Genomic DNA, 25,598 nt, shown 5'->3' on the forward strand with positions numbered 1-25,598 from the left:
CTTTTCTTTTTTATTAGTCTAGCTAGAGGTCTGTCTATATTGTTAATATTTTCAAAAAACCAGCTCCTGGATTCATTCATTTTTTGAGCAGTTTTTCATGTCTCTGTCTCCTTCAGTTCTGCTCTGATCTTAGTTATTCCATTTCTTCTGCTAGCTTTTCCATTTGTTTGCTCTTGCTTCTCTAGTTATTTTAATTGTAATGTTAGGGTGTTGATTTTAGATCTTTCCCACTTTCTGATGTGGGCATTTAGTGTTATAAATTTCCCTCTTAACACTGCTTTAGCTGTGTCCCAGAGATTATGGTACATTGTGTCTTTGTTCTCACTGGTTTCAAAGAACTTCTTGATTTCTGTCTCAATTTTGTTATTTACCCAGTAGTCATTCAGGAACAGGTTGTTTAATTTCCATGTAGTTGTGCAGTTTTGAGTGAGTTTCTTAATCCCGAGTTCTAATTTGATTGCACTGTGGTCTGAGAGACTGTTTGTTGTAAACTCCATTCTTTTTCATTTGCTGAGGAGTGTTTCACTTCCAATTATGTAGCCTATTTTAGAATACATGGTATGTGGTGCTGAGAATAATGTATATTCTGTTGATGTGGGGTGTAGAGTTCTGTAGATGTCTATTAGGTCCACTTGGTCCAGAGCTGAGTTCAAGTCTTGAATATCCTTGTTAATTTTCTGTTTTATTGATCTACTATTGACAGTGGGATGTTAAAGTCTCCCACTAGTATTGTATGGGAGTCTACGTCTCTTTGTAGGTCTGTAAGAACTTGTTTTACGAATCTGGTTGCTCCTGTATTTGGTACGCATATATTTAGGGTAGTTAGCTCTTCTTGTTGCATTGATCCATTTACCATTATGTAATGCCCTTCTTCATCTTTTTTGATCTCTGTTGGTTTAAAGTCTGTTTTATCAGAGACTAGGATTACAACCTTTGCTTTTTTTTGCTTTCCATTTGCTTGGTAAATATTCCTCCATCCCTTTATTTTGAGCCTATGTGTGTCTTTACACATGAGATAGGTCTCCTGAATACAGCACACCAATGGGTCTTGACTCTTTATCCTATTTGCCAGTCTGTGTGTTTTAATTTGGGCATTTAGCCCATTTACATTTAAGGTTAATATTGTTATGTGTGAATTTGATGCTGTCGCCATGATGCTAGCTGGATATTCTGCACATTAGTTGATGCAGTTTCTTCATAGTGTCATTGGTCTTTATATTTTATTGTGTTTTTGCGGTGGCTAGTACTGGTTTTTCCTTTCCATATTTAGTGCTTCCTTCAGGAGCTCTTGGAAGACAGATGTGGTGGTGACAAAATGCCTCAGCATTTGCTTGTCTTTAAAGGATTTTATTTCTCCTTCATTTATGAAGCTTAGTTTGGCTGGGTATGAAATTTTGGGTTGAAAATTATTCTCTTTAAGAATGTTGGATATTGGCCCCCACTCTCTTCTGGCCTGTAGGGTTTCTGCAGAGAGATCTGCTGTTAGTCTCATGAGTTTCCCTTTGTGGGTAACCTGACCTTTCTCTCTGGCTGCCCTTAACATTTTTTTCCTTCATTTTAACCTTGGAAAATCTAATGATTATGTGACTTGGGGTTGCTCTTCTCAAGGAGTATCTTAGTGGTGTTCTCTGCATTTCCTGAATTTGAATGTTGGCCTGTCTTGCTAGGTTGGGGAAGTTCTCCTGGATTATATCCTGAAGAGCGTTTTCCAGCTTGGTTCCATTCTCCCTGTCACTTTCAGGTTCCCCAATCAGTCGTAGGTTTAGTCTTTTCACATAGTCCCATGTTTCTTGGAGTCCTTGTCCGTTCCTTTTCATGCTTTTTTCTCTAATCTTTCCTTCAGATTTTATTTCAGTAAATTGATATTCAGTATGTGATATCCTTTCTTCCGTTTGATCGATTTGGCTATTGATACTTTTGTATGCTTCACTAAGTTCTCGTGCTGTGTTTTTCAGCTCCATCAAGTCATATATGTTCCTCTTTAAACTGGTTATTCTAGTTAGCAGTTCCTGTAAACTTTTATCAAGGTTCCTGGCTTCCTTGCATTGGGTTAGAACATGCTCCTTTAGCACAGAGGAGTTTTTTTATTACCCACCTTCTGAAGCCTACTTCTGTCAATTCTTTAACCTCATTCTTTGTCCAGTTTTATGCTCTTGTTGGAGAGGAGTTGCAATCATTTGGAGCAGAAGAGGCATTCTGGTTTTTGGAATTTTCAGTGTTTTTGCACTGATTTTTCCTCATCTTCATGGATTTATCTACCTTTGATTTTTGAGGCTGATGAGCTTGGATGGGGTTTTTTGTGTGGGGGTCTTTTATGTTGATGTTGTTGCTTTCTGTTTGTTAGTTTTTCTTCTAACAGGCCCTTCTTCTGCAGCTCTGCTGCAGTTTGCTGGAGGTCCACTCCAGACCTGTTTGCCTGGGTATCTCTAGTGGAGGCTGCAGAACAGCAAAAATTGCTACCTGCTCCATCCCAGAGAGTCACTGGCCTGATGCCAGCTGGAGCTCTCCTATATGTGATGTCTGTCAGCCCCTGTTGGGAGGTTTCTCCCTGTCAGGAGGCATGGGAGTCAGGGACCCACTTGAGGAGATAGTCTGTCCCTTAGCAGAGCTGGTGCGCTGTGCTGGGAGAATCCCTCTTGTCACGATCAGCTGCTTTCTTCACAACCGGCAGCCAGGAATGATTAAATCTGCTGAAGCTGTGCCCGCAGCCGCCCCTTCCTTAGGGCAATGGGGATTTTGTCTGTAGGGCCCTAACTGGGGCTGTTACCTTTCTTTCAGAGATGTCCTGCCCAGTTAGGAGGAATCTAGAGAAGTGGTCTGGCCACAGCCGCTTTGCCACGCCCAGCCCAGACTTCCCAGCCTCAGCACTGTCGGGGGGAAAACTGCCTATTCAAGCCTCAGTAATGGTGGATGCCCCTCCCCCCAACCAAGCTTGATCATATCAGGTGGACTTCAGACTGCTGTGCTTGCAGCAAAATTTCAAGCCAGTGGTTCTTAGCTTGCTGGGCTCCGTGGGAGTTGGACCCGCCGAGCAAGACCACTTGGCTCCCTGGCTTCAGCCGCCTTTCCAGGGGAGCAAACGGTTCTGTCTCACTCTCGTTCCAGGCGCCACTGGGGTATGAAACAGCCGCACAGTTTTGTACTTGAAACTCAGGACCCTGGTGGTTTAGGCACAGGGAGGAATCTCCTGATCTGCAGATTGCAGAAACCGTGGGAAAAGCATAGTAACCACTCCGTCACAGCTTTTCTTGGCTGTGGGAGGGAGTTCCCTGACTCCTTGCACTTCCTGGGTGAAGCGACACCCCACCCTGCTTCTGCTCATCCTCCATGGGTTTGACCCACTGCCTAACCAGTCCCGATGACATGAACTGAGTACCTCAGTTGGAAATGCAGAAATCATCTTCCTTCTGCGTTGGTCTTGCTGGGAGCTGCAGACCGGAGCTGTTCCTATTTGGCTGTTTACTACCTGAAATTATTTATCTTCTTGCTTATTATTTGTCTTTTCCACCAGAATGTGTGAGAGCAGGACCCTTGTCTCTTCTACCACTGTATACCTATCGCCACTGAACAGTGCTTGGTACACATTAAACTGCTCAATAAATATTGAAGGAATGATTTCATATATTAAAAATATAAACATATACATATATTCATACCCGGATCTTTTTGCTGTAAGAAACAGAGGCTTGAGTCATTTTAAGTAATAAGGATATATGATAAGTATATACGTGGAATTTTAACTAGAACTGGGAAACAGTTAGGAATGTCTCTACAGGTGTGTTCCTCTTAACCAGTTCATATGGCCTTATAGTCTCCACTATAGTGGTACCCCTCTGTGTAGCTGCTCCTTCTTCTTTTCTAGCCAAAGACTGATTCTCTCTTCTCTAGTCCAAATCCCGGAGAAATCCAGTCTTGTTGGTTTAGCTAATTGCCATCACTTGTATTTGTCAAAGCTCTTTATACCAGTCAGCTGTTGATAGGACTGCCCTCAGAAAATATGCAAAATTATAATCTAATCATTGGCTTCTGTCTGTGCACAGAATAGTGCATGCTATCCCCAGAGCCATGGGCTCTGGGCAAAGGCTACTTAAGTCTGGGCATGGCAGATACCATGACTATAACATATCCAGTATATATATAAGAATGTATTTATGGAGGACCTTACTTTGGCTTTAGATATCAGAGAAGGCTTAAATGAGTGGGTAAAATTTGAGCTGAGTCAGAAGAAGTAGAATTTCATTCTCAATGATTTTCAGAAAGAGTAGGATAAGTAGCAGATAACTGAAGAAAACATTATATGTCTAATACATTCAGGTCATGTAATATGGCTGTGTCTCAACATATGTAAGGGAATTATGCATGATGAGACCCACATGGCGGGTAGGGACCAGATGATATAAAATTTTATATTCTCTGCTTAAGGAATTGTCCTTTTCCTACAGATCACATAGAGAGTTCTTCAGGGATTTTAAACAGAGGAAGGGGTGCAACTTTAGAAGGATTATTTCTAGTTGCATTTTAGAACTGGAGAATACCAGATAGGAAAAAAATGTGTGTGATTAATTAATTGGAGGAGCATAAAAAAGGAAACAACAATTCTAGTTTTTAGGATCTTTTGTATTAATCCCAAAAAGAAATGCTACACTGTGGCAGTGGTGTGGATATTTTCACCAAGGAGGCTTGGATTGGTGAAATCTGTCAGGTGAGGTGAGGCATCTGGAGAGTCATACCAGCCAGTTGTCTAGAATGGTTTTTTTTTTCATTTATATAAAAAAATACACAAACATATAGTGGCAGTTGTGGCAGGGTGCAAATGGCTGCTGGGGTGCCTGCCTCCCTATGGGAATTAACCATAGTGGTTATATATGCATATAGTGGCATATATACCACTATATTTGTCTAACTTTCTCTTCTGTCTTATTTGATTCTAAAATTCACTAACTATCCCCCTTTTCCTACCTTTTAACACCTGCAAAAGTGAGATGCAGCCATATTCAATGCCTTGTCAAAGGTTAATAGGCAGCAATTTTTCTTTTTTAATGGTAGGTAAAAGAATCGTGCATCTTTTGTTGGAGGCAAATTCAATTCAAAGAAATACAGACATTGTGTTTGATTCATCTTTGTCACCTAAAAGATCAAAACTTTTATAAAGATGATCTTTGCCAAAATTTTATTGTCTGTTTGAGATAATTGGTTATAACTTTATTACTTCAGTCCCTGCCTGGGTAATTTTCTTGGTATTAGTACCTGAATTTATATGGAACTCAGTTTGTTAATATATGAAATTAAAGTCTTGGACTATATAATTTCAGTTTTATTGTTTTATATTCTTATAGTAAGTGCTCTTTAAATCTTTTGAAATGATACTACAAGTGGTAAGCTAGAAAAATACTAAAAACCATAAAGAATAACTATAAAAGCATAGCTATTTTTATAAATTTAATGTAAAAGCACTATCTTATAGGACAGTATTTATTTTCTTTTTAAAAAATTTAATCAGAAATGTCTTTTCTCCAGCAAAATAGTCAACACTAAGGTTGGGCAACCTGTTTCTTTTTTGTGTTACTCATGTTGTACCTGGCATAACATATAATAGAAGCTCCCTTACCTTCTAGCTTAGTAGTTGGTCTGTTGATTGAGAGTTAGTAAAATAAGGAATCATAAAAAAATACATACTTAAAAAATATTTGACTTTGACTTAATATAAATGTACATTTATTTTTTAATTATTTGGTGTAATGCCAAGGTCTTTACTTTGAGCACGTCTATTAATTGTAGTTTTTTGTTATCTTTCATGCATAAACCATATATGTTTAAGTCATTCTTTATAATTTCCAGTTTAAATTTCTTTGAAGAGGAGTGAGAACTGAGAGATCATTTTGATCTCCTTTCAATCTTCTATGGTTTTATCGTTTTTCTGACTTTTTATAATTACCTTACCTACCTCTAATTAAATAGCACTGAATTTAACAACACATCTGTGCTGGGCCTTTCACATTCAGTTTAGGTGTTATAGAAAAACTAACTCTTTATACTTTTATTTATCACTTTGGGGCATATATAATTGTGCAATTATAATAACAGGTGGTGGCAAATATGATAGATTGGCTTAACATCTGTCGCACCTTCCTTTTAGTATGCCTTCCTGTATTGCAGAGGCTGGAAAACTAAAAACTAGTTCAGGATATGAGTTTGATTCTGCTAATGATAACCACTTGCACGATACCTAAATTGGGAAATAGTGGGAGAAAAGGCAGTGCCTGAGGCATCTATTTTGTGGCTAAGAATCTAACAAGTGTAGTATGGCTGTAGAGCCAACAATTCTGGCAGTCACTTCTGCCAAAGCTAAGGCCGGGTGTTGCTGCAGGCAGCAGCTCTGGCAATAACATTCTGATCTCAGAATCTCAGCAAAGGGATGTGATTCTAGAACCAGCAGTAGATATAGCTGCTTCCTGATTGTCCAGTTTCCTAATTGTGACCAATGTAGCAAACCATTTCTGCAATTAGCTAAATCAGTAAGATTGACTTTTTTTTCCAGAACTTACACTGGAACATAGAGATCAGCTAATTGATAGTGATAGCAGAAAAGAAGTTATGCAGAGATATATGGTGCTATTAGTGTTATGAATAATACAGATAACACTGCCTCCAAAACGTTTTATTTAATTTCTCTTCTTAATATCGAGCCAACCAAATATAATAGTACTTTCTCTTTTTTATTTTCCTTTGGCTCTTACATTTTGACTTGCTTATGTATTTTAATAAGTACAACTGGAACCAAAATCGTCTTACTATCTTGCATATAATATTTCTTTAGATATTTGTTGAGCTTGAATTGTTGATATTTAATTTTCAAGATGTTTAACCATACATAAAAAATAATGCTTAAAAAAAGATCAATTTCTTAAACCTTTAGGGTACTTAACTGATTTTCTTAATTATACTGCCAATATCATTGGAATATCAGATAAAATTCATTTAATCTGTATTTATTTACAAATATATTATTACAGCTGTTATATTTAAAAGAAAATAAGCAAAGATATAGATGATATAAGGAGCAAATAACAAATTTGATTGTGTGCATGTACATTTCTGTTTATACACACTCATATATTAACCAACAGGAATATACTTTGTTTTTCAAAGACCCATGAAAAACTTACAAACATAGATATGTACTGAAAACCCTCCCTACCACATACACACATACAAATTCCCCCCCTACAAAAAAACACGTAAATTACGTCTGCAATAAAATAAAAAATGACAAAAGATGAGCACATAAAAATTTTTAAACTATATTTTCAAATAACTCCTGAGATTAAAAAAATGAATTGACAACTAAAATTAAAAACTACTTAAAATGAACAGCATATCAAACTAGTAAGGCGCAGCCAAAATAGTATGCAGAACACTTTGTCATTTTTAATTAACAGAAAAGTAAAATTGAAAATAAATAAATCAATGTTGTTTACATTAATGACAGAGTAGGTACTGTAATCAGGCTTCTTCTGAGAAAAACTAGAAGTTCAGACAAAACTATAAAATCTTGACAAAATCTTTACAAAAATCAAATCTCGTTCAAGAAATTGGAATCTGTGAAAAAATTATAAGGCAAAGACCAGGAATAGAAAGAAATCCAGCGATATAAGCCTGCATTTGGGGCTGCTTTCCCTAATTGCATCTCACTATCCAAGAAGAGATGGAGAGAGGTTTAAAAACTGAGGAGAGCTTGAAACAAATTTACAGAGCTAGAACAATAAAAATTGAAATTCAGCATCCATCACACTTATGGATAGGTGTGTTAGGATCCTCAAAATGCCACTATACTTTTTAATGTATAATATCTAGCTCCTATCTAGCACAAAAAGAATTAGGAACAGGAAGATTGATGCTAACATGGTAACATTTTAAAAGAATCATTAGAAATAATAGGCAGTAAAAATAGATCCACAGGGTTGGCCTTTAAAAAACTGCTTTACCAACAGAAAACTAAACACCACGTGTTCTCACTCATAAGTGGGAGCTGAACAATGAGAATACATGGACACAGGGAGCAGAACAACACATACTGGGGCCTGTATGGGGGGATGGGGGAGGAAAGCATCAGGATAAATAGTTAATGCATGTAGGGTTTAATACCTAGGTGATAAGTTGATAGGTGCAGCAAACCACCATGGCACACATTTACCTGTGTAACAAACCTGCACATCCTGCACATGTATCCCAGATCTTAAAATAAGATAAAACTAAAATAAATAAATAAATAATTGTGCTTAATATGGTCAGTGAAATAAGATACAATATTGAGAATTTTGTAAGAGACCTAGAAACTCTAAAAGAAGAAACAAATTCTAGAACTGAAAAAATACAACAATGGGAATGAGACATAACAAGATAATTAATCAAGTACAACTTAATTTAGAAGAAATATTTTAACTGAATATCAGTAAGAAGCAGAGAGACAAGAGTATAGAAAATATAAACCTGTATGATAGCCAACTAGATGCAGCTAGGTGGAGCAGCTGCCACTGATGGATGGAGATGACTGGCGTACTCCTTACAGATTCTCAGAAGGAAGGCACTGAGAGTGGATGGAGGGAAGACACAGAAGCTGGAATGAAGTGGGGGAAAACTGGACTCTGGTGGCTCCAGGGGAATGGGTGAGTTGAATTTTCAAGGAGCATGGGCCTCTGGAACCCTAGCAGGAGGAGACCCTTCAACCATCATAGACACTTGAGTTGGCAGGGAGAGGTTCCTAGAGAAGTGGTAGGGGCAGCAAGCCAACTGATGTGGATCCCAGAGGGTTTGGTGCAGGAGCATATGTAGTGGAGCATGGCCAGGGACAGCCATTTCCTTAGGCTCGACTTGCTCTCTTAGGAGACTTAAGCCCTGGGGGAACTGTTCATCCTGAACTCTGCAGGGTGGACTTGCCCCAGCTCAGATAGGGCCAGTTCAACTTGAGCTCCCCTTGGTCTGCTGCCCTCTCCTGGGGCCCCAGCCTGGCCATGCCTGCTTAAAGAACAGCCTCAGGTGCCCTGGGAGCAACATCATAGCTTGTGTGCTAGTGGACCATGCCTGACTTGCAGGGAGCTCCAGCAGAGTGGCCCCAATAACCATACACTAGCCTGCACACTCCCTCCACACACCGCAGCTACCCCTGGACCCATGGCAACTCCCCACATCTCTTTCCTGATACATGTCTATGTGGGCAGGTTTTGCTTTCCTTGCCCCACCAGCACATGGGAGTGTAATCCACTCCCGTCCAGTAGCTGACCGCCATTGCAGACAGAGTCTTGGTGGGAATAGAGCCAGCCAGTCCCACCCTGCCAGCACTCCACTGTTGCACTAATACTTCCATGGGAGCAAAACTAGGCTCATAGAACAGCAGTTCCTCCTCTACACTGAGCTACCACAGAGAAGGCACACAGACCTGTGCCTACCAGTGCCCCTCCCCCAAGCCAGCACCGCCACCTGCACGACCACCCACATAGTCACCAGTAGGGGCCCCCCACACCCATCCAAGATGAGCTGCCTCTGCCACTGTGGTTAATTCCCACAGGATGGCAGGCACCCCAGCAGCCACTAGCACCCTGCCACAGCTGCCGGTACTGCTGTTGCTAGCATGTGAATGAGGACAGATCCCTCTGTCACTGCAGTATGAAACACTTTGGCTGACACTACCCATTGGAATGTAGTGACCAGTGGTCCAGAAGTACCTGGTGCTCCCAGCACAGTGGATTTCTAACCTCATGGAGTAAGAGAACAATGTCAGGGCCCAATACAAATCCCCAGAGTTAGAGCATACAGTCCAGAAGTCAGGAGCTGAGCATTGGTCCCCTAATGTCTTTCAGAAATGAAGCCAGTTAGCTAAATCTACCCTATATGATAATCAAACCCTCAAGGTCATCAAATAGGATAAAAGAGAACAAAAGCCATTGAAAGGTCAGCAGCCTCAAAGATTGAAGGTGGATAAACCCACAAAGATGAGAAAGAATCAGTGCAAGAATCCTGACAACTCAAAAAGCCACAGTGCCTTTTTTCCTCTAATCTACCACATCACCTATACAGAAAGGGTTCAGAACTGGACTAAGATGGCTACAAATGACAGAAATAGAAATCAGAATATGCGTGAAAACGAAGATCATTGAGCTACAGGAGTATGTTGAAACCCATCCAAGGAACCTAAGAACGATGATAAAACAATGCAGGAGCTGCCTGGCAAAAATAGCCAGTATAGAAAAAAACCAACTGACCTGATAGAACTGGAAAACACACTACAATAATTTTATAATGCAATCACAAGTATTAAAAGCAGAATAGACCAAGTGGAGGAAAGAATCTCAGAGTTTGAAGACTGGATTTCTGAAACAAGACAATCAGACAAGAATAGAAATAAAAGAATGAAAAGGAATGAACAAAACCTCCAAGAAATATGGGATTATGTAAAGAGACCAAATCTATGACTCATAGGCATCCCTGAAAGACATGGGGAGAAGGGAAGCAACTTGGAAAACATATTTCAGAATATCATCCATGAGAACTTACCCAACCTAGCTTGAGAGGGTAACATTCAAATTCAGGAAATGTAGAGAACCCTAGTTAGATACGTTACAGGAAGATCATCCGCAAGACACATAATCATCAGATTTTACAAGGTCAAAATGAAACAAAAAATTTTAAAGGCATCTAGAGAGAAAGGTGAGGTCATCTACAAAGGCAAGATCATTAGACTAAGAGCAGACCTCTCAGCAGAAACCCTGCAAGCCAGAAGCGATTGGAGGCCAATGGTCAACATTCTTAAAAGAAATTCCAAGCCAGAATTTAATATCCAGCCAAACCAAGCTTCATAAGCGAAGGAGAAATAAGATCATTTTCAGGCAAGCAAATGCTGAGGAATTTCATTACTACCAGACCTGCCTTACAAGAGCTCCTGAAGGTAGCACTAAATATGGAAAGGAAAGATCGTTATCATCCACTACAAAAACACACTGAAGTACACAGACCAGTGACACTATAAAGCAACCACATAAACAAGTCTGCAAAACCAGCTGACATGATGACAGGATCAAATCCATACATATCAATACCAACCTTGAATGTAAATGGGCTAAATGCCTCAATTAAAAGGCACAACCTTAGCAAACTAATGCAGGAACAGAAAACCAAATACTACATGTTCTCACTTACAACTGGGAGCTAAATGGTAAGAACTTATGAGCACAAAGAGGGAAACAACAGACACTGGGATCTACTTGAAAGGAGAGGGTGGGAGGAGGGAGAGGAGCAAAAAGATAACTACTGGATACTGGGCTTAATACCTGGGTAATGAAATAATATGTACAACAAACCCCTGTGACACGCATTTACCTACGTAAGAAACCTTCACATGTACCTCAAAACTAAAATAAAAGTTAAAAAACAAAAAAAGACACAGAATGACAAACTGAATAAAGAACCAAAACCCATTGGTATGCTGTCTTTAAGAGTCCTATGTCATGTGCAGTGACACACATGGACTCATAATAAAAGGATGGAGGAAGATTTACCAAGCAAATGGAAAACAGAAAAAAAGCAGGATTTACAATCCTAGTTTCTGACAAAGGCAAAAAAGAGCAAAAAAATAAAAAAAATGGCATTACATAGTGGTAAAAGGTTCAATTCAGTTCAACAAGAAGATGTAACTATCCTAAATATATATGTAGCCAACACAGGAGCACGCAGATTCGTAAAGCAAGTTTTTAGAGACCTTCAAAGAGACATAGACTCCCATACAATAATAGTGGAAGTCTTTAACACCACACTGAAAATATTAGACCAATCATCAAGACAGAAAATTAACAAAGATATTCAGGACCTGAACCCAGCACTGGATCAAATGGACCTGATAGACATCTATATAACTCTCCACACAAACACAACAGAATGTACATTCTTCTCATCAACACATGGCACATATTCTAAAATCAATCACATAATCAGAAGTAAAACACTCCTCAGCAAATGCAAAAGAACTGAAATCATAACAGTCTCTCAAACCACAGCACAATCAAATTAGAAGCCAAAACAGAAATTTGCTCAAAACCATACAATTACATGGAAGTTGAATAACCTACTCCTGAGTGACGTTTGGGTAAATAATGAAATTAAGGCAGAAATCAACAAGTTCTTTGAAACTAATGAGAACAAAGATACAAAATACTAGAATCTCTGGGACACAGCTAAGGCAGTGTTAAGAGGGAATTTATAGCACTAAGTGCTCACATCAAATAGTTAGAAAGATCTCAAGTTAACAACCTAACATCACAACTAAAAGAACAATAGAACCAAGAGCAAACAAATTCCAAAGCTAGCAAAAGACAAGAAATAACCAAAATCAGAGCTGAACTTAGGGAGATTCAGACACAAAAAAAAATCCAGAAGATCAAAGAACCCAGAAGCTGGTTTTTTGGAAAAATTAATAAAATAGACCATTAGCTAGACTAATAAAGAAGAAAAGAGAGAAGATTCAAATAAACACAATCAGAAATGACAAGGAGGATGTTACCACTGACCCCACAGAAATACAGACAACCATCCAATAATATTATGAACACCTCTGTGCACATAAACTAGAATATCTAGAAGAAATGGATGAATTTCAAGACACATACACCCTCCTAAGACTAAACCAGGAGGAAATTAAATTACTGAGCAGACCAGTAATGAGTTCTGAAATTCAGGCAGTAATAGCCTATGAACCAAAAAAGCCCAGGACCGGATAAGTTCACAGCCAAATTCTACCAAATATACGAAGAGCTGGTACCACTTCTACTGAAACTATTCCAAAAAAAAAATGCTTAGGTATTCCTAAGCAAAAAGAAGAAAGCTGGGGACATCACACTGCCCAACTTCAAACTATACTTCAGGGCTACAGTAACCAAAACAGCATGGTACTGGTACAAAAACAGGCACATAGACCAATGCAACAGACCATAAAACTCATTTTATGAGGCCAACATCATCCTGATACCAAAACCTAACAAAGATACAACAAAAAAGAAAACTTCAGGCCAATATCCCTGATGAACATAGAGACAAAAATCCTCAACAAGATACTGGCAAACAAAATCCAGCAGCACATCAAAAATCTTATCTACCACAATCAAATAGGTTTTAGCCCTGGGATGCAAGGTTGGTTCATCACATGCAAATCAATAAATGTGATTCATCACATAAACAGAACTAAAGACAAAAACTACATGATTATCTGAAATGATGCAGAAAAGGCTTTCATTAAAATTTAACACTCTTCATGTTAAAAAGTCTCAATAAACTAGGTATTGAAGGAACATACTTCAAAATAATAAGAGCCATCTATGAAAAACCCACAGCCAGCATCATATGGAATGTGCAAAAGCTGGAAACATTCTCCCTGAAAACTGGCACAAGACAAGGATGCCCTTTCTCGCCACTCCTATTTGACATAGTATTGGAAGTCCTGGCCAGGGCAATCAGGCAAGAGGAAGAAATGTAATCCAAACAGGAAGAGAGGAAGTCAAACTATCCCTATTTGCAGATGACAGGATTCTATATCTATAAAACTCCATAGTCTTGGCATAAAAGCTTCTTAAGCTGACAAACAACTTCAGCAAATTCTCAGGATACAAAATCAATGTGTAAAAATTACTAGCACTCCTATACACACAAAAAAAGTCAAGCCAAGAGCCAAATGAGTAATGCAATCCCATTCCCAGTGGCAATAAATAAATAAACAAACACACAAACTATCTAGGAATACAGCTAACTAGGAAGGTGAAAGATCTCTCTACAAGAAGTACAAAATACCGTTCAAAGAAATCGAAGATTACACAAACAAATGGAAAAATGTCCCATGCTCATGGATAGAAAGCATCAATATTGTAAAAATGGTCATACTGCCCAGAGGAATTTATACATCTAATGCTATTCCTATTAAACTACCATTGAGATTCATCACAGAACTAGAAAAAACTATTTTAAAATTCATGTGGAACCAAAAAAGAGTCCAGATAGCCAAGGTAATCCTAAGCAAAGATAAGAAAGCTGGAGACATCATACTGCCTGACTTCAAACTATACTGCAGGGCTACAGTAACCAAAACAGCATGCTACTGATACAAAAACAGGCACATAGACCATTGCAACAGAATAGAGAACCCAGAAATAAAGCCACACACCTACAACTATCTGATCCTCAACAAACAGAACTCAAGCAATGGGGAAAGGACTCCTATTCAATAAATGGTGCTGAGATAACTGGCTAGCCATGTGCAGAAGATTAACAAACATTAAGATGGATTAAAAACTTAAATATAAAACCCCAAAGTATAAAAACCCTGGAAGACAACCTAGGCAATACCATTCTGGACATAGGAGTGGGCAAAGATTTTATTAAGAAGATACCAAAAGCAATTGCAACAAAAGCAAACATTGACAAATGGGATTTAATTAAACTAAAGAGCTCCTGCACAGCGAAAGAAACTATCAACAGAGTGCACAGACAACATACAAAATGGGAGAACATTTTTGCAAACTGCATCTGACAAAGGTCAAATATCCAGCATCTGTAAGGAACGTAAATTTACAAGAAAAATCAAACCTCATTGAAAAATGGGCAAAGCACATGAATGCTTTTCAAAAGAAGACATACATGTGGCCAACAAGCATATGAAAAAAAGCTCAACTTAATTAGAGAAATGCAAATCAAAACCACAATGAGATACCATCTCACACCAGTCAGAATGGCTTTTAAAACATCAAAAAAACCAGATGCTGATATGGTTGCAGAGAAAAGGGAATGCTTTTATACTGCTGGTGGGAACGGAAATTAGCTCAGCCACTAGTGGAAAGCAGTTTGGATTCTTTTTTTTTTTCTTTTTGAGACAGAGTCTCACTCTGTCGCCCAGGCTGGAGTGCAGTGGCGCGATCTCAGCTCACTGCAAGCTCCACCTCCCGGGTTCATGCCATTCTCCTGCCTCAGCCTCCCACGTAGCTGGGACTACAGACACCTGCCATCATGCCCGGCTAATTTTTTTTATTTTTTTAGTAGAGATGGGGTTTCACCATGTTAGCCAGGATGGTCTCGATCTCCTGACCTCGTGATCCACCTGCCTCAGCCTCCCAAAGTACTGGGATTACAGGCGTGAGCCACCGCGCCCGGCTTGGATCTCAAAGAACTCAAAACAGGAGTGCCATTTAACCCAGCAATCCCATCACTGGATATATAATGAAGTAATAGAAATCATTCTACCATAAAGACACTTGCACTCACATGTTCATTGGAACACTTATTCACAATGACAAAGACATAGATCAACCTAGATGCCCATCAACAGTGGACTGGATAAAGAAAATATGGTACATATATACCATGGAATACTATGCATCCATAAAAAAGAACAAGATCATGTCCCTTGCAGGAACATAGATGGAGCCAGAGGTGATTATCCTTAGCAAACTAACAGAGAAACAGAAAAGTAAATACTCCATGTTCTCACTTATAAGTGAGAGCTAAATGATGAAAACACATGGACATGTAGAGGGAAACTACACACACTGGGGCCTATCAATGGGTGGAGGTTGGGAGGAGGGAGAGGATCAGGAAAAATAACTAATGGGTACTAGGCTTAATACTTGGGTTGAAAATAATCTGTACAACAAACCCCAATGACACAAGCTTACCTGTATAACAAACCTGTACATGTACCCCGACCTTAAAAGTTAAGTAAAAAATAAATTCAAAAAAATTTAAAAAGAAAATATGGCACAAAATGTAGTAGTGAAAAGAACTAAAATTCATGTAATTTGAATTCCAGAGAGAACAGGAAAGACAGAAATAATATTTGAAGAGACAATAGCTGAAAAATTTCAAAAGTAGCAAAAGATCTGTGGATTAAAGAAACACCATGCATCACAAGCATGATAATGCAAAAACATCTACAAAATCAAAATCAAAGAAAAATTCTCACAACAGAGATTATCCTCAAAGGAATAGCAGTAAGATAACTGACTTCAACAGATGTGATAGAAATCGAGAGACATGGAATATCTTCAAAGTGCTGAAAAGAAAAGAAACGAAAACTGTCAACTAAGAATTGTGTGCTCAGCGAAATGTTCTTCAAGGAGGGTTAAATAAGTGCATTTTCAGATGAAAACTGAGAAAACTACCATTGACAGAATTAATCCAAAGCCCAAAAAAGAAGGAAAAATCATCCTAGAATAAAGTTTGGAATTATGCAAAGGGTAAATATGGGAGAAAATCTAATGAATATAAACTTTTAAAAATAATGATAATGGCGTTAAAATGTTTGAGGAGACTTGAAACATCAGCCAGCAATACCATACATTTAGGAGGAGTGTAAATGGAGTTGAAATATTCTCAGGTGCTTACATTATCCATTAGAAATAGGATACTAATTTATAGTAGAGGGTGGCAATTCTCAGAGGCATGTTATGATGTCTGGCCTGGGCACTACAGTAAACTAAAAGATTCTATCACTTCCAAGCTAATGGAGTGGGAAAGTGGAATAATAAAATGTAATTAATTCCAGTTAATAAGCAAAGAGAATAGGAACAAAAAGAGAGGTGTTTTGTTTTGTTTTTTCAAAAGCAAGGCAAATAGGAAATACTAAGGTAGTAGATATAAACCCAGATACCTTAGTAATTGCATTAAATTTTGCTGTATTACATGCTGTAATTTTAAGACAGTGATTTACCAGAGATTAACTAAATGAACCCACAATTACATGCTTTTAACCAAGGAGATTTGTAAAATACAAGAGTACAGAATGGGTGAAAATAAAAGGATAGAAAATATGTATACCATGGAAGTGCTAACTGAAAACATGCTGGTAATATCAGACATAGTAGAATTTAATGTGAAACATATGATTACGGATTAAAAGGCGGTTTTCATAATGATACAAAATTATATTTGCCCAAAAGATATGACAGTTCTAAATGTGTAAGCACTCAATAACAAAGACTCAGAATATAAAATGTGATAGCACTGAATGGCAGAACAGACAAATGCACCATTATAATAGGAAATATGAGCAGGTTGCTCTCAGTAAATAAAATAGCAACCAGAAAAAAAAAAAAACAGTAAGTTAAGATGCAATATTTGAATAATGCAATTAAGAAATCTCTTTTTTTGGTTCCATATGAACTTTAAAGTAGTTTTTTCCAATTCTGTGAAGAAAGTCATTGGTAGCTTGATGGGGATGGCATTGAATCTATAAATTACCTTGGGCAGTATGGCCATTTTCACGATATTGATTCTTCCTACCCATGAGCATGGAATGTTCTTCCATTTGTTTGTATCCTCTTTTATTTCATTGAGCAGTGGTTTGTAGTTCTCCTTAAAGAGGTCCTTCACATCCCTTGTAAGTTGGATTCCTAGGTATTTGATTCTCTTTGAAGCAATTGTGAATGGGAGTTCACTCATGATTTGGCTCTCTGTTTGTCTGTGATTGGTGTACAAGAATGCTTGTGATTTTTGTACATTGATTTTGTATCCTGAGACTTTGCTGAAGTTGCTAATCAGCTTAAGGAGATTTTGGGCTGAGACAATGGGGTTTTCTAGATATACAATCATGTCATCTGCAAACAGGGACAATTTGACTTCCTCTTTTCCTAATTGAATACCCTTTATTTCCTTCTTCTGCCTGATTGCCGTGGCCAGAACTTCCAGCACTATGTTGAATAGGAGTGGTGAGAGAGGGCATCCCTGTCTTGTGCCAGTTTTCAAAGGGAATGCTTCCAGTTTTTGCCCATTCAGTATGATATTGGCTGTGGGTTTGTCGTAGATAGCTCTTATTATTTTGAGATACGTCCCATCAATACCTAATTTATTGAGAGTTTTTAGCATGAAGGGTTGTTGAATTTTGTCCAAGGCCTTTTCTGCATCTATTGAGATAATCATGTGGTTTTTGTCTTTGGTTCTGTTTATATGCTGGATTACATTTATTGATTTGCATATGTTGAACCAGCCTTGCATCCCAGGGATGAAGCCCACTTGATTATGGTGGATAAGCTTTTTGATGTGCTGCTGGATTTGGTTTGCCAGTATTTTATTGAGGATTTTTACATCAATGTTCATCAAGGATATTGGTCTGAAATTCTCTTTTTTGGTTATGTCTCTGCCAGGCTTTGGTATCAGGACGATGCTGGCTTCATAAAATGTGTTAGGGAGGATTCCCTCTTTTTCTATCGATTGGAATAGTTTCAGAAGGAATGGTACCAGTTCCTCCTTGTATCTCTGGTAGAATTCAGCTGTGAATCCATCAGGTCCTGGACTCTTTTTGGTTGGTAAGCTATTGATTATTGCCACAATTTCAGAACCTGTTATTGGTCTATTCAGAGATTCAACTTCTTCCTGATTTAGTCTTGGGAGGGTGTATTTGTCGAGGAATTTATCCATTTCTTCTAGATTTTCTAGTTTATTTGCATAGAGGTGTTTGTAGTATTCTCTGATGGTAGATTGTATTTCTGTGGGATCGGTGGTGATATCCCCTTTTTCATTTTTTATTGCATCTATTTGATTCTTCTCTCTTTTCTTCTTTATTAGTCTTGCTAGTGGTCTATGAATTTTGTTGATCCTGAGTTCTAGTTTGATTGCACTGTGGTCTGAGAGACAGTTTGTTATAATTTCTGTTCTTTTACATTTGCTGAGGAGAGCTTTACTTCCAGCTATGTGGTCAATTTTGGAGTAGGTGTGGTGTGGTGCTGAAAAAAAATGTATATTCTGTTGATTTGGGGTGGAGAGTTCTGTAGATGTCTATTAGGTCCACTTTATGTAGAGGTGAGTTCAATTCCTGGATATCCTTGTTAACTTTCTGTCTCATTGATCTGTCTAATGTTGACAGTGGGGTTAAAATCTCCCATTATTCTGTGGGAGTTTAAGTCCCTTTGTAAGTCACTCAGGACTTGCTTTATGAATCTGGGTGCTCCTGTGTTGGGTGCATATATATTTAGGATAGTTAGCTCTTCTTGTTGAATTGATCCCTTTACCATTATGTAATGGCCTTCTTTGTCTCCTTTGATCTTTGTTGGCTTAAAGTCTATTTTATCAGAGACTAGGATTGCAACCCCTGCCTTTTTTTGTTTTCCATTTGCTTGATAGATCTTCCTCCATCCCTTTATTTTGAGTCTGTGTGTGCCTCTGCATGTGAGATGGGTTTCCTGAATACAGCACACTGATGGGTCCTGACTCCTTATCCAGTTTGCCAGTCTGTGTCTTTTAATTGGAGCATTTAGCCCATTTACATTTAACATTAATATTGTTATGTGTGAATCTGATCCTGTCATTATGATGTTAGTTGGTTATTTTGCTCGTTAGTTGATGCAGTTTCTTCCTAGCCTCGATGGTCTTTACAATTTGGCATGTTTTTGCAGTGGCTGGTACCGGTTGTTCCTTTCCATGTTTAGTGCTTCCTTCAGGAGCTCTTTTAGGGCAGGCCTGGTGGTGACAAAATCACTCAGCATTTGCTTGTCTGTAAAGTATTTTATTTCTCCTTCACTTATGAAGCTTAGTTTGGCTGGATATGAAATTCTGGGTTGAAAATTCTTTTCTTTAAGAATGTTGAATATCAGCCCCCACTCTCTTCTGGCTTGTAGAGTTTCTGCTGAGAGATCAGCTGTTAGTCTGATGGGCTTCCCTTTGTGGGTAACCCGACCTTTCTCTCTGGCTGCCCTTAACATTTTTTCCTTCATTTCAACTTTGGCGAATCTGACAATTATGTGTCTTGGAGTTGCTCTTCTCGAGGAGTATCTTTGTGGCGTTCTCTGTATTTCCTGAATCTGAATGTTGGCCTGCCTTGCTAGATTGGGGAAGTTCTCCTGGATAATATCTTGCAGAGTGTTTTCCAACTTGGTTCCATTCTGCCCGTCATTTTCAAGTACACCAATCAGACGTAGGTTTGGTCTTTTCACATAGTCCCAAATTTCTTGGAGGCTTTGTTCATTTCTTTTTATTCTTTTTTCTCTAAACTTCCCTTCTCGCTTCATTTCATTCATTTCATCTTCCATCAGCGATACCATTTCTTCCAGTTGATCGCATCTGCTACTGAGGCTTCTGCAATCTTCGCGTAGTTCTCGAAACTTGGCTTTCAGCTCCATCAGCTCCTTTAAGCATCGCCAAGTCAATCCTAAGCCAAAAGAACAAACCTGGAGGCATCACACCACCTGACTTCAAACTATACTACAAGGCTACAGTAACCAAAACAGCATGGTACTGGTACCACAACAGAGACATAGATCAATGGAACAGAACAGAGCCCTCAGAAATGATGCCTCATATCTACAACTATCTGATCTTTGACACACCTGATAAAAACAAGAAATGGGGAAAGGATTCCCTATTTAATAAATGGTGCTGGGAAAACTGGCTAGCCATATGTAGAAAGCTGAAACTGGATCCCTTCCTTACACCTTATACAAAAATTAATTCAAGATGGATTAAAGACTTAAATGTTAGACCTAAAACCATTAAAACCCTACAAGAAAACCTAGGCAATACCATTCAGGACATAGGCGTGGGCAAGGACTTCATGTCTAAAACACCAAAAGCAATGGCAACAAAAGCCAAAATTGACAAATGGGATCTAATTAAACTAAAGAGCTTCTGCACAGCAAAAGAAACTACCATCAGAGTGAACAGGCAACCTACAGAATGGGAGAAAATTTTTGCAACCTACTTATCTGACAAAGGGCTAATATCCAGAATCTACAATGAACTCAAACAAATTTACAAGAAAAAAACAACCCCATCAAAAAGTGGGCGAAGGACATGAACAGACACTTCTCAAAAGAAGACATTTATGCAGCCAAAAAACACATGAAGAAATGCTCATTATCACTGGCCATCAGAGAAATGCAAATCAAAACCACAGTGAGATACCATCTCACACCAGTTAGAATGGCCATCATTAAAAAAACAGGAAACAACAGGTGCTGGAGAGGATGTGGAGAAATAGGAACACTTTTACACTGTTGGTGTGACTGTAAACTAGTTCAACCATTGTGGAAGTCAGTGTGGTGATTCCTCAGGGATCTAGAACTAGAAATACCATTTGACCCAGCCATCCCATTACTGGATATATACCCAAAGGACTATAAATGATGTTGCTATAAAGACACACGCACACGTATGTTTATTGCGGCACTATTCACAATAGCAAAGAGTTGGAACCAACCCAAATGTCCAACAACGATAGACTGGATTAAGAAAATGTGGCACATATACACCATGGAATACTATGCAGCCAAAAAAACTGATGAGTTCATGTCCTTTGTAGGGACATGGATGAAACTGGAAAACATCATTCTCAGTAAACTATCGCAAGGACAAAAAACCAAACACCGCATGTTCTCACTCATAGGTGGGAATTGAACGATGAGAACTCATGGACACAGGAAGGGGAACATCACACTCCGGGGACTGTTGTGGGGTTGGGGGAGGGGTGAGGGACAGCATTAGGAGATATACCTAATGCTAAATGACGAGTTAATGGGTGCAGGAAGTCAACATGGCACATGGATACATATGTAACAAACCTGCACATTGTGCACATGTACCCTAAAACCTAAAGTATAATAAAAAAAAAAGAAAAAGAAATCTCTTAAGGGACGTATATAGAATACTAATACCGAAGACCTTCAAAATATGCATTCTTTAAGTACACATGATAGTTTTCTGAAATTGACCAACTCAAAAAAAGCAACTCTCAGATTATAAAAGGATTGAAATTATTCAGATTATGTTCTTTGATGCCAGTGAAAATTATGCTAGAAATCAATAACAAAAAGGTAACTAGAAAATCCCCAGCTTTTTCTAAGTTAAGCGGTATGCTTCTAAATGTTACTCACAGGTCAAAGAACTCACAATGGAAATTAGAAAATATTTTTAACTGATTAATAAAGAAAATAACCACGTCGGCATTGCCACTAAGGCGATTCTTAGAAGGAAAGCTGTAATCTTAAGAGTATGTATTAGAAAAGAAAGTCTAAAAATAATGATGTCTTAGAATTTGTTGAAGAGGTTAGAAAAAGGACAGCAGTCTAAACCCAAAATCATGTAACACCTCGGGATCAGAGCACACTCAGTGAGAGACAGCAAGCATTACAAACGCAAGATTGGACACCTGTTCCCCAAGTATTCTAGATACTGAAGCAAACAAAATTAAACTATTTATAGGTAGTCCTTCCTTTGTATGAAGTGTAAGATTAAAAAAAGACCTTGCAAGCTGAAACTGTACAAAATTATCTTAATAATCAATGGGGGACAATTATGATATTTCTGTGACCTTTAAATTTTTTTTTTTTTTTGAGACAGAGTCTCGCTCTGTCACCCAGGCTGGAGTACAGTGGCTTGATCTTGGCTCACTGCAACCTCCGCCTCCTGGGTTCAAGCAATTTTTCTGCCTCAGCCTCCTGAATAGCTGGGACTACAGGCACGTGCCACCACGCCCGGCTAATTTTTGTATTTTTAGTAGAGACGGGGTTTCACCACACTGGCCAGGCTGGTCTCGAACTCCTGACCTCGTGATCCATCCACTTCGGCCTCCCAAAGTGCTGGGATTACATACGTGAACCACCGTACCTGGCTAAAAATTTTGTTAAGACCCTAAAAACTGTCTTACTGTCAGTTATAATTATACTTCTTGTTATAACTACATTTTTAACAAAGAAATAAGACACTTTAATTCTCAGTGTTCTGATATTTTAAAGTACAGTGTACTAAATATTAATTTTACTATTTTTTCATTTCATTTTACAGTCAATTTAAAGGATTAGGATAATTGATAGGTTATGATGCAGATAACTATATGATGAAAATGATGGAATATTATGTCATCTTTAAAATATTTGCAGAAAACTTTTTAGAATATGAGAGAATGCATATGTCTGAATACTACAGTTAAAGAGACAGATTATAGTATTAGCAATACAATATGTCATTGGTCTATTTTTAATGGAAAGTAAAAATTCTGCTAGAAAATATATTACAGAATTAATAATGGTTTTTTTCACAGGACTTGGGGTATCTTTTCCAAAACTTGTTATATTTCTATACTGATCATTTTCTCTATGAGGTAAACATTTCATATAGGAAAAATAAAAGTTTGTTAAAACACTGTTGGATATTTAAAAATAAAAACTTCTGTCTTAACCAATACTTGTAAGTTTTTTAATTAGAGAATAATTTTCAAGCTCTGTCCTTTCTTCAGAGTAATTAAATTTTTTGTTTCTAAAGTGTTACCTCCTCAGTTTTATTGTATTTGGTGAATTTTGTTTTCAATAAATATGTTTTGACATCAAGATTTAAGTTTTCTTGTTTCAAAGGAGATTTGTAATATTAGTAAATCATTCATTCACCTCTAAATGTTTTAGGTAGATGGATGTAGTTTATTTTGTTATTTTCACTTTGTAATGTATTTACTATAAATATTTTCTGCTTATGATTATATGAAATAAGAGTGTTTTCTGAAAATGTACATTTTTTTCTCTTAATTATGTATTATTTTAAATTAAAACAATCATTCTTTCAATTTGAACCTTCCTTGCTTTTTTTTGTAGTTGTTTTAAAGCATGAAATATCTGTAATTTACTTTAATGTTAAGATTAAAGTCGAATTTAAGCCTTTCAGCATTATTGTTGAGCTTATGTAAGGATGTGCTGAAAAATAAAGCTTCTGATGTCTTAGTTTTATAGCCAGTGACCATTTTCTTCTCTTTGCTTGTTAGCTGGAATTAGTAAGAATTCCAATGAGTTTTGTGAAACACACTGAAGAAAATAGCAAATAATTCTACAGGATTTAATATATAATTTTCACTTAATTGACTGGATATATGTAGATATTTTAGAATTTTTCTGAATGGCTTATTGTATCATTTAATAAGAGATAATATCTGAATTTTACTATTTTGAAAAGTTTTTGAAAAATTTTGAAAAATTAAAACCTCTAGGACAAGCTGAATCATGCTTCAATTAATTGTGATCGATTTAATGCATTTGAAATTGTTACATAATTTTTGATTCTTATAGCACAGTATTTAATGGTAATTAAACACTTCTAATTTTTTATTTGGAGTCTACTTAAAAATGATTTTGTGTAAAGAGTTATTGTTGACCCAAATGTTTAATTGACCTCAAAACAGTAATTACTGTTACTAAAATGACTTGAGACTGTCATGTTAACTATTTGTTTCAAAGGTTGCACAGTGAATTAAAAGATGCTGTTGAAAAAAAATTGGAGGCCTTTCCCCTTGGCACAGAGATAGGAACTGATACATATGCAGATGATGAAACAGTCAGAAACCTTCAAGAACAATTGCAGCTAGCCAATCAAGTGAGTGACATGTATTTTTAAAAATTATATTCTGAATTAACATACCTTTGAAAAAATTCATGTTAATCATTATTTATGGATAACAAAATAATAAAATTGTAACATGATGATTTTCTAGTTTATAAGAATCATTACAGGTAGCAACACTTGTAATAAATACTCTCACTGTTATAAATGTACTTGCCAAGTACCCTCACTGGTTGTTACAAATGTGTTTAATTAAATCATAAAGCTTTTGATGTGATTTTTTTTCTTATGAGAATATTTTTTTCTTTTTTTTTTTTCTAATTATACTTTAAGTTCTAGGATACATGTGCAGAATGTGCAGGTTTGTTATATAGGTATCACATGCCATGGTGGTTTGCTGCACCCATCAACCCATCATCTACATTAGGTATTTCTCCTAATGCTATCCCTCCCCTAGCCCTCAACCCCATGACAGGCCCTGGTGTGTGATGTTCCCCTCCCTGTGTCCATGTGTTCTCATTGTTTAACTCCCACTTATGAGTGAGAACATGCAGTGTTTGGTTTTCTGTTCCTGTGTTAGTTTGCTGAGAATGATGGTTTCCAGCTTCATCCATGTCCCTGAAAAGGACATGAACTCATCCTTTTTTATGGCTGCATAGTATTCCATGGTGTATATGTGCCACATTTTCTTTATCCAGTCTATCATTGATGGCCATTTGGGTTGGTTCCAAGTCTTTGCTATTGTGAATAGTACTGCAGTAAACATACATGTGCATGTGTCTTTATAGGAGAATGATTTATAATCTTTTGGGTATATACCCAGTAATGGGATTGCTGGATCAAATGGTATTTCTAGTTCTAGATCCTTGAAGAATTGCCACTGTCTTCCACAATAGTTGAACTAATTTACACTCCCACCAACAGTGTCAAAGTGTTCCTATTTCTCCACATCCTCTCCAGCATCTGTTGTTTCCTGACTTTTTAATGATCACCATTCTAACTGGTGTGAGATGGTATTCCATTGTCGTTTTGATTTGCATTTCTCTAATGAACAGTAACAATGAGCTTTTTTTCATATGTTTGTTGGCTGCATAAATATCTTCTTTTGAGAAGTGTCTGTTCATTTCCTTTGCCCACTTTTTGATGGGTTTTTTTCTTGTAAATCTGTTTAAGTTCTTTGTAGAGAGAATATTTTAATCTCAACGGAAATTTTTAAAGGAAAAAATCCTTTATTTCTCTAAATTTGCATTTTTCAGTCT

General features: G+C 37.5%; 1 protein-coding gene across 2 annotated transcripts in view; it reads left to right on the forward strand.

Annotated features, from left to right (window-relative positions):
• Positions 1-25,598, forward strand: part of SCLT1 (sodium channel and clathrin linker 1) — a 202,696-nt gene that overhangs the window by 51,745 nt on the left and 125,353 nt on the right. For both annotated transcript variants that reach the window (XM_030815705.1, XM_030815704.1), the window contains exon 6: positions 24,237-24,372. In XM_030815705.1, the coding sequence (XP_030671565.1) occupies positions 24,237-24,372 (136 nt within the window). The remainder of the gene's footprint in view (positions 1-24,236; positions 24,373-25,598) is intronic.

This window comes from Nomascus leucogenys, chromosome 7b (genome assembly GCF_006542625.1).
Source record: "Nomascus leucogenys isolate Asia chromosome 7b, Asia_NLE_v1, whole genome shotgun sequence".
In the NCBI taxonomy this organism is placed as follows: Eukaryota; Metazoa; Chordata; class Mammalia; order Primates; family Hylobatidae; genus Nomascus; species Nomascus leucogenys.